Source organism: Meleagris gallopavo, chromosome 1 (assembly GCF_000146605.3).
Source record: "Meleagris gallopavo isolate NT-WF06-2002-E0010 breed Aviagen turkey brand Nicholas breeding stock chromosome 1, Turkey_5.1, whole genome shotgun sequence".
In the NCBI taxonomy this organism is placed as follows: domain Eukaryota; kingdom Metazoa; phylum Chordata; class Aves; order Galliformes; family Phasianidae; genus Meleagris; species Meleagris gallopavo.
In genome coordinates this window covers 176113885-176124154 of record NC_015011.2, presented here as the reverse complement: position 1 = coordinate 176124154, position 10270 = coordinate 176113885, and the positions used below count along the sequence as shown (strand labels likewise).

Genomic DNA, 10270 nt, shown 5'->3' with positions numbered 1-10270 from the left:
AAAAACATGAGACCTAGTGAAAAATATGGTAAATAACAGTCCATTAAATATTCCAATTACATAAGCAGAAACAATCAAGATGGAGTTTGAGCCAGTCCCAGTGAAAACTATGAATTTATTATCTGCGAAGTATTGCTACAGATCTCTGCCACACTGGCAAGGATGCTCAGTGGAGAAGAGTAATTTGGGGAGCCCCTGTGATGATTTTCTTTCTTGGCTGTCCATCAGAGAATATTTGTCCCTTAAGTTTCTTTCCCTTCCCTCCTCTCTACTTCCTTTTCAGTTTTAATTGTCATCAGTACTAATCATAATCACTAAAGCTGTTATTTGCCATCAGCTACGGACCATCTCATCATCCTTTGTGCAACAAGTAAGATTGAAAATACTACTGCATATTGAAAGAAAGTACAGAAAATTGCATTTTTGTGCACGGGATCAACAAGGTTTTATCACGTCATAACTGAACACTTACATTACTGCAATAGTCTCAACTAAAAGAAAACAAAGACTCAAAGGCAGTGCAACAATTTGATTTAATCAACATGTTCATAAAATTTACACCATTTTCTACAAAAAGATACTGCAGTAGTTAAGCACTGGTTCTATGCTACAAGATAAAAAATTGTTTCAAATATTATAAAACTCAAAAGAAAATGCTATATTTTTAAGAATTCCAATAGTCACAAGGATATTTTGGTTTTGGCTCAGCTAAAAAATTAAAAACCAAAATCACTGTAAACTTCTGGTTTTGTCAGGCTTACAGGTTCATGTGATCCATCCACTACCTAAACCAGAAAGAGAAAATCAATTAAATAACACTCCTGGGTTTAAAACATAATAGTAATACATAATATACTGGTTTTAATATACTGGTATTACATTTCATAAATGAAATATCCTTTAATATAATTTATGGCTTATAGAGTCCTTAGCTGCAAAGACATACTTATTCTTTCTTTTTGGTGAAGTCATATGGCTTCCACCACTGTGCAAATTGCAACACTTTCTTCCTCTGTTCCTCAAAGTTCTGCCTGACTCCTTTTCTCCATAGCCGCGGTTCCAAGTCCAGCATGCCACCAATGATTTCCTTTGCAAGTAGAACAAAGACAGATAATGATAAATGCTAAAGTATAATATCACTTACTGCTATTTTAGCATAAAATGTAAAAGCACTAATTATGAGATCATTTGTGCTAGCTACAAAAATTGAAAATTCTGAAACACATATCAATTCAATAACTATAACTGTAGTTGCGAGACAGTTGCCTCACTAGAATTGTTGTAAGCACAAAATATCCTAACATTCCAAGACTGTTGATGCATTTCTATATCTGTGTCAAAAAATGGGAAGCTGAGAATAAAGAAAACTACTCACTTTGCTCTCAACATTTTTGAAGTTATATTACTTCCTAATCCCTCTTCAAACTTCTGTAATACTGACTCTTTCAAGAGCTGATCACTGTGACATAGTAAGGAAAAGCACTTTCTATATGTACTCTCTATGCCATAATGGAGTAATTTAACCATGTATGTATCACACTAGGAGTTGTCTGTGAGCCTGTGTGTGTATGACCTCTATTTTATACAAGTGGCAGTCAGAGTGCCTATATGAAGGTATCACCATCCTGAATACCCTATTTTTAACATCTTTAATAGTAGCAGTTATTTTCCATCTATCAGACTATATGTCAAATATCTAGAATTCCTATTGATTCAAAAGAAAAATTGATCTATAATTCTAAGTATCAAGCAGTAAAGCAATCCTTTATTCACAAGCTAAGTTATAATGACTTACCATGAAAAGGCAAGTAATGAACTGTGATAAGGTACATCAAAGTGACTGTTGTAGCAGCAACTGTTTTAATTACTCAAAATTTACACAACTGTACAGAGTACAACTGGTAAACTGATTTTGTATACAGTACCTTTCCGAAGTAGTGAGGGAACTTGTGTTGATCTTCAATGATATGAGCAAACCCTCCTTGAAGGCCAAAGTCCACTGAAAAGTATGGTAATCCTTTAGGAACCTATATACAAAAAAATGCATTTTTAGATGTTTAATAGACTGCAAGCATTTAATAACCTCCCCACAACTTCTTGAAGAAAGTGATTTTACAGTTAGTATTATCACATTTTATTTTAAATCACTTTCGAAACCACTTCGTGCAGTATAAAATACAGTTCACTAAGACCAACAGGTAAAGGGAAAAAAATACAATGTCAACTAGACACCATAAACAGAAAAAAAAGGACTGCCAGGTGGCAGAACCTGGAGGGCACCACTATACGTCAGGTAAGAGACTGGGAGGGACAGAGACAAGTAAACAGCTAGACAGCAGCATGCACACTGAGCAAATGGCTTTCTGAGTCCACAGCTTTGAATTACATGGGATGAATACAAATTTTAAGCACATTTACTAACAATAAGGTGGCACGTTGTACGAGGAAATGGTTACTCAGAGGAAACATTGATACTCTTCATGAAGGAGGGGGAAGGGAAACATCTCTACATGGAATACATTATTGGAAAAACCAACTAAATGACTGGAATTATGATTAACTGCCAAAGTGGATAATTTCATAATTTGCTTATTATTTGTTTCTGGATTTAAAGTTTACAAAGCCTCAAACTCATACATATCTTCTCTGCTATGGTTCAAGTAACTGAAATTTTCACAAGGTTTTCCTTATATTGCTTGTGGATGGATTTTCTTCAGAGCAGCCCACACAGAGCAATGTTTTGGACTGGTAACTAGGCCAGTGTTGATAATACACCAGTGCTTATTTATTGCTGAAGAGTTCTTGCTGCACCGTCAGTGTCAGTTGTCCCAGCTGTGCCCCGTCCCAGCCCATTGCTTACCCCTGAGTTTGTTTACTGGAAGGTGCAGAGTAAGAAACAGAAAGGCTCTGATACCATGCAAGAGCATTGGCTGCTTAGGCTCATGTGCTAGGGCTCTGCCTCTAGAAAACTGGTCCCAATTTCTGCACACAGTCAGCCCAATAAATGTCACACTCATGTCTGCTTCTCATTCAACACAACACCATTTCATACTGCAACTCTATTTTCCTCAGGTCAGTATCTAAACTGTACTCTCATATGTTCTGGAAGGCAATTCTTTTCTTTTTTTTCCTAAAATAATGTTAAAGTTATACAACTGTGAAACACTTTACACACAGATGCATTTTATTAATTTAAAGAAGTGCCCTGAATTAATTTGAAAAGTGATCTACCTTCAAATGGGTACATAATACAATCACAAAAACATATGATTCGTTAAAAAAAAAAAGTCCTGATGCTCTATCACAAGACAAGAAAATTATACTTTGTTTTCTTGAGACATGTGTTGACTTTCCCTGTTACGAAAGGCTAAGAAGCAGAAGAAATCCAAAGCATACCAACGGACCAATTTTTGAACTTAACAGTTTCAGAATTATTCATTTAAGATTCATACGCAAAAATGTTTCAGCTCCTTTGTTGTAGAAATAAAAATTCATAATACTATTTGCATCTTCACTTCATAAATTTAAACAACACCAAAGGCTCTTCCAGGTCAATGCAAAAGATACACCATATTCTTTCCCAGACAGCAATTTGCAGATCTTTGATCTATCTTAATTCTTAAAGTTAATCAAGAAAATTATGCTGGTACATGTACTTAAAATGCCAGCTTTGTTCTCAAGCAGTGTTTGCAGCTCAGTCCATCTGTTGTTGAAATAAATGGGAATCTTTTCTAACGTCAATTAGGCGTTCAGTCAGACTCCAATGCTCATCATGTCTATGCCATCTCCTGATCCACTAATTCAATTGCGCTCCTTTTCTTCTCTCTTTGAAACAGTTAATAACTAAAACAGATGAAAGCAATTTGCTGAAAATGTCAGTGTTCAATACATTTCATTACTTACAGATTTCCGAACATCTTTTGAAGAAAGATCAATTATCTTCTTGTTCATGGACCACTCTTCATCAGACTCCATTATAGCTTTCTGTAAAATCATTTATCTAAATGAGAAAATAGCCCTTCATACAGCAAAGAACTCACTTTCCAATGGAGTAAAGCGAACTTTGCACTGCAAGTACTAGTTATTTCTTAACAAAGTAATTTTGGTTTTGGTAATCTTTCTGATTTCGAGAATATACTTTATAGAGGAATGATTTAATATCTTTAAACTCACTTAATTCTATTCCTTTTTTTCCCCTGAAATCTATCTTTTGCCTGACAAGTTATCTCTAATAAAAAACTTCCAAATTATTAGGAACTAAAAGGTCTCATTTTCTTTTTACTAAGCTCTTAACAAACCTGTACTGATTTCATTATGCCATATTAGCCTTTTTTATTCTTTTATCTTCTTTTCCTTTTTCCTATTTTTAAACTCCAAAACGAAAATCCAAATTAGGAGCCTGACTGCACTCAAACACCTGTAAAACTGACTTTGCATCTTTCGTAATATGGAAGTGTGTATAGTGTAGGTACCTTTCTCATTGTCATTTAATTTTCATTTACTGTGTATTTTAATGGTGAAAACTTTCTGAAAAAGTTTAACACAAATGACACTGCATTGAAGCTTGTACTTCAACTTTATTAGTTTTCAAAGAAAATACTCAATGCACTTAAAACAAAGCCAATGAGATGAATCATGTGGACAGTTACAAATGTGTTGTAAAAGTTACTGCGTTGCTATTCATCACACTGACTTCCACTTCGTTAAAACAATTACATTATTTATTTCCAGAGAACAAGAACATTTTCAAAGAACAAATAAAATAATACACTCATAAATACTGAAGTATGTGTGTACTCAGTCAAATTTACCCTTATAAAAGCTTCTTTTTCAGATACTAAATCAACACATTTGTTTAAAGATCAAGAAACATTTCTTCATCAGAAAAACAAAAAATTACTTTTTCAAAACTAGTACTTCAATATAAAAAAACTTTTCCAGAAATAATTTATGATAAATACATTCAAATGACCTATAGAAAATGCTTTTTTCATATACCTTAAAGTAGATTGGAGCCATATCTCCTACTTCTTTTGGAAGAGGAATGCATTCGTATACCATATGATATCGTTTCTTCATACTCATATTTGTTTCTATAAAGACACAGTCCAAGCCTTTAGCTTCAAACATTTTCACCAGTGCCGTTCTAAACATCTGTTAAAAGAAAAAGAATGTATCATTTGAATTAGCTTTTCAAAGCTTCCAGATAAAATATTTTATATTTTTTCACTAATAGATATATAATTCCTTAAAAAATTATAATAAAATGGAACAGCGGTGATCACACTAGGAATATTCTACTTTATTCAACAATCTAATACAAACTGTATTTCTTACAGTGCAAACATACAAAGTCTAGGAATCTATTGTGAAATATGCATTATACTTAACAGTATAAACTCAGTTCCAGTTAATATCACATTTATTATTATTATTATTATTTACAATTGGAACTAAAACTAGGTTGAATTTCATAACTATGAGGTACCATAAGAATTAGGCAACCCAGGAGGCTCCTAGACTGTATCAGGGATAACTTCCTGAGCCAAGTAATAGACATCCCCACCAGAGAGGATGCAATGTTGGATCTACTCCTCACCAACACAAGTGAATTGATTGGTGACATCAGGATTGGAGACTGCCTGGAACTGGCCTTGGAAAGAGGCACAAAGAAGAGTAAAAAAGGCTTCGAGAGACTTATCATGAGAAAAGGAATGTCCAAGAAGGCGTACCCCCACTACAGAGCAACACAGGCAGGCTGGTAACAATGGACAAGGAGAAGTATGAAGTACTCAACAACTTTTGTGCCTCAGTCTTCACTGGCAACTGCTCTTCAAGCAGATGGGTTGGGAGGGGAGAACTGGGGGAGCAATATCCCTCCCACTGTAAGCAAAGATCAGGTTTAAAACCACTTGAGACAACTGAACACCCATAAGTCCATGGGTCCCACTGACATGCATCCCAGAGTCCCAAGGTAGAGCTGATATCTGAAAAATCATGGCAGTCAGGTGACAGTTCCTGGTGACTAGAAAAAAGGCATTGTCAATCCCATTTTTAAGAAATTTAGAAAGGACCACCCAAGGAACTATGGACCTGTTAGCCTAACCACTGCTCATGGAACAGATCCTCCTGGAAATTATCTTAAGAAGGAAGGGAAAGAGGTGATATGAGACAACCAGCATTGCTTCACCAAGGGCAAGTCCTGTCTGACCACCTAGCGCCTTCTATGATGATATAACTGTATCAATAGACAAGGGAAGAGCTATCTATCTGGACTTCAGTAAGGCTTTTGACATGGCTCCCTGTAACATTCTTCTCTCCAAACTGGAAAGATAGCGATTTCATAGGTGGACTGTTCAAGAGTTGATAAACTGGTTGCAAGATCATACCCAGAGGGTAGTGACCAATAGATCAGTATGGAGATCAGTGATGTGTGGTGACCATCATGGGTCTGTACTGGTACCTGTGCTCTTCAGTATTTTCATCAAGGAGGCATGGTTCATGCTCAAATACACAGTATGTTGATACATGTCACAACTCAGGCAACAGAACATGCAAAGATTTATGTATTTTTATATAAAAAAATTAGATGCGTATTTACTTTGTCAAGTGAAGTAGGTAACTTCTAAAACATGCATCATGTTAAATTCAGGCATCTGAAGACACACATATCTTGGGAAAAAAAATGGTAAATAGAGCTAAAACACGTGCAATATAGTGTAATAAAGATGGTTTTTTTTTTTCTGGCAACAATACCAAATAGGGCTTTGGCATCATTACGTTAGTTTGGTCACCAAGTAAGTGTGTGCTTATATTCCTATGGAAGCTTTCCAGACTCCTCCTACTGAATTACACAAAAGCTGCAAAATAACGTGACCATCACCTCCTAAGTACTTCGCCACAAAGAAATATTTAAACTCACAATTAACATATTCACAGAATTGATGAGTTTACCAACAAGCTGCATTTTCTAGCAAGAAAAATTCCAGGACTAAATACAGAAACTGCATTTACTTATCTTGTCTTTATCCTATTTTCCTTCATTTAGAAAAGTGATCATCTTTTATTTTGAATCATTTATTCTATGACCCTATTTTGCTAAAAGACAATGGGTTAAAATAGAGGACGCAGGATCAACATATAGACCACTTCACTCTCATCCTTTGTTTTTCCTTCTGATCATACTCATTAAGCTTGTTCCCTTCTTACACAACTTTCTGAAGCATTTCTGTTCATATATGAAAGTTCTCCTTTTTATTCTGCTCAGGGATGAGAGTAATTTACAAAGCAACACTGTACAAAAATTACATCAGCCACGAGTATCAATGCTGGGAGTACCTGTGGAAAGTCAGAGAACCCATACGCTAGACTTGAGACAAGATCAAAGTTACTTAAGCCATTTCAAACTCACATATTAACCTGATTTTAAACCTAGAAACTGTGGAAGTTGTTAATTTTTTATCTTCTTTGAAATAGTCTCTAATATATTGATGCAAGTTGTTTTTCCATTATAACAATACCAATGGTGGAATTAAGAGAGGCTGATCACTATCTATCTTCTAGGCAAAAGTTTCTTATATGTCTCCCTTTTTTTTCCTTTTCCAAAGAAAACAAAACTCAAAGAAACTTCAAAATGTATTCACATGAAAGAGAGCTTGATCCATCACATTTGGCACTTTTATTGTAAAAAAATCTTATTAAAGAAGGAGGAAATTGTATCCTAACAGGGACCTCAGATATGAGTAAGAATGATATCTACCCCAAAATCAGATTAGCTTAAAAAAAACAAAACAAAAAAAAAAAAAACCACCTCATGTAAAAATGTATCTTTAGCTGGTGCTTCATTATAACTGATCTTTCCTCTCTGACAATCATTTTCTTAATAGTGTAACCTAACCAGTTATTACGCTTTCTGCAAGGGATCAGCTGTACCTATGTCAGTCTTGACACATGCCTCTCATTTATTCCAGGATCTCCAAGAAGTTCTGCAACATTCTTAGGCATTTTTTTCTAGGGCTTATACACTGAAACTTTTCTTCAATGTTTATCATGCATCTCCCTTTACCAACTTTTGACCATTCATTTCCTTTTATAATGCAAACATGTTCTATCCCTTAGTGGGATCAAAATGAGCTGACAGGTTGGAAACTATTAAAATAGACATGACAAATATCACACAATCAAATCATAGAATGGCTTAGATAGGAGGCGACCTTAAAGATCATCTAGTTCCAAGCAGAGTTGCCATCCACTAGATCACACTGCCCAGGGTCTCATTCATCTTGGCATCCAGGGATGGGGTATCTGCAACCTCTCCAGGCACCTTTTTAGCAGCTCACCACTCTGTCAGTGAAAAGTTTCTTCCTAAGATCTAACCCAAGTCTCCCCTCTTTTTAGATTAAAGCCATTCCCCCTTGTCCTACCACTATCAGATCATGTAGAAAGTTGGTAATCCTTCTGCTTGTAGGCTCACTTCATGTGCTGAAAGGCTGCAATGAGGTCTCCCTGGAGCCTTCTCTTCTCTAGATTAAACAAGCCCAGTTATACCAATCATAAAGTTCCATCTTCATAAGAGAGGTGCTCCAGCCCTTTGATCATTCTTGTGGCCCTCTTCTGGAACCGCTCCAAGAGCTCCACATCCCTCCTGTACTGGGGGCCCCAGCCATGGACACAGTTCTGCAGATGGGGCCTCATAAGGGCACAGTAGCGAGTGACAATTCCCTCTCTCTCCCTATTGTCACTCCTCTTTTGATGCACCTCAGGATGCTGTTTGGCCTTCTGGGCTGTAAGTGCACACTGCCAGCTCATGTCCAAATTTTTGTCTATCAGAACATCCAAGTTTTTCTTGTCAGGGCTGCTCTCAATAAGTTCTTCTCAAAGTCTGAACTCATATCGGAGATTGCCTTGACCCAAGTGCAACACTTTGCACTTTGCCTTGTTAAACCTAATTAGATTCTTGTGTACCTACTTTTCAAGTGTGTACTATGTTATTCAAAACAATATTATTTTACAAAGCTGTTGGAACACAAAACAGTTTCTTAGCTGACCTGGATTTCTTCCCAGATTTCTTCATCCAAAAGAGTTGCTGCAGTATGGTGCTGTAAAGGAGCTATCAGGCAGTGACCTTCAATTAAGGACTGGTTGCTTGGCAGAGACAAGTATACCTATAAAGAGTGAACAAAAACTGAAGTGCCTATTATTCTAGAGTTAAAAATATTCTCATTGCTAAGTTGAAGAAATGCATGATCTGCTACAGTTCAAACCAATAGAAGCCATTATTTTCTACTTACAGCAAAGTATATTTGGATATAAATCCAAATACTCATACATATTTTAAAAGAATTAACAAAATGAGGAAGGTTTGGTTTTGTTTATTTCAAAGGATTTTAAGCTTAAGAATGAAATTCTGCACTTGAGTTTCTTTGATATCATTGAGATACAGATCTTAATCAGTTCAAATTTCCTCCAGTGCAGTATGATTTAGCCTTCCAGAAATCCACCTACAGTCTGTACTTAGATCTTTCATTATTGCTTTATGTTTTCCACAAATCAGAAGTTCTGATATCAAAGACTAGATTTGTAATTCACAACAGATTCATATCTTTTTTCTCCCTAATCCTTGGAAGGGCAGGGAGAATAAGATGCAGAATAATCAAAGAATCAACTGTGTTCTTTAACTCAGTCACTCTACTATTCTTTCTTTTTTATATTTACTTTTGTGCTAAATTGCTATTTTCTTACCTTGGTACCAATTGCAATAATAAGATGTTTAGAAAGTTCACTGCTGTCAAAACAGTAAGGACACTTTTCCATGCGTGCAGCAAGCTGTTGGTGCTCACGTATTGCTTTTCTTCTTTGTATTTCTTCTTCTTCCCCACTGCGTGCTCTTTTGGCTGCTTTGGAAACAAACATGTCATCCAGAGTGTAGTAGTCTCTGTCAGTTTTTTCCATAAGCTGAAAAGAGAGACCAAAAAAATTGCATTTAAATATATATAAGTTAGGAAAAAAAGCATACTTAGCTTTTTGTAATATCCTTTACTAAGAAAAAGATAAAATGTGTAACAGAAGCAGCACTGCTCCCTTCCATACAGCATCTGCAAACCATACTATTATCAGATACATTTCCTGAGAGCTGTCATACCCTGTTTCAGACAGCTTAGGTATTAAAGTACAGATGTTTAACAACAGGAAGAGGAGTATATCACTATATTCCATCACAAGTTAAGAGCTAGGTATTTCAATATAACCCTGGCAAAACTCCAACTTAAAA

The 10270-nt window shown here is 35.7% G+C and overlaps 1 protein-coding gene across 2 annotated transcripts; it reads right to left on the bottom strand.

The window, feature by feature from the left end:
- Positions 1-514: 514 nt before the first annotated feature.
- LOC104917617 (CWF19-like protein 2) lies at positions 515-9976 on the bottom strand. Of its 2 annotated transcripts, XM_019612259.2 has the most exons (7): positions 9742-9976; positions 9048-9164; positions 4999-5154; positions 3904-3984; positions 1926-2027; positions 947-1087; positions 515-785 (listed from the first exon to the last, which is right to left on the bottom strand). In XM_019612259.2, exons 1-6 carry the CDS (start codon positions 9949-9951, stop codon positions 947-949), a joined length of 807 nt encoding a protein of 268 aa, XP_019467804.1. In that variant the 5' UTR covers positions 9952-9976; the 3' UTR covers positions 515-785. The 2 variants fall into 2 exon arrangements, with proteins under 2 accessions (XP_019467804.1, XP_019467803.1); XM_019612258.2 differs by having other exon boundaries at positions 515-1087.
- Between the last annotated feature and the right edge of the window lie 294 nt (positions 9977-10270).

Excerpts from the sequence above, each read along its gene's own strand:
- LOC104917617 (XM_019612258.2), bottom strand. The coding sequence starts at position 9,951 with ATGGAAAAAACTGACAGAGACTACTACACTCTGGATGACATGTTTGTT. Across the intron at positions 9,165-9,741 it reads TTATTGCAATTGGTACCAAG|GTATACTTGTCTCTGCCAAG; the intron begins GTAAGAAAATAG and ends CACTCTTTATAG. Across the intron at positions 2,028-3,903 it reads CAAAAGATGTTCGGAAATCT|GTTCCTAAAGGATTACCATA; the intron begins GTAAGTAATGAA and ends TTTTGTATATAG.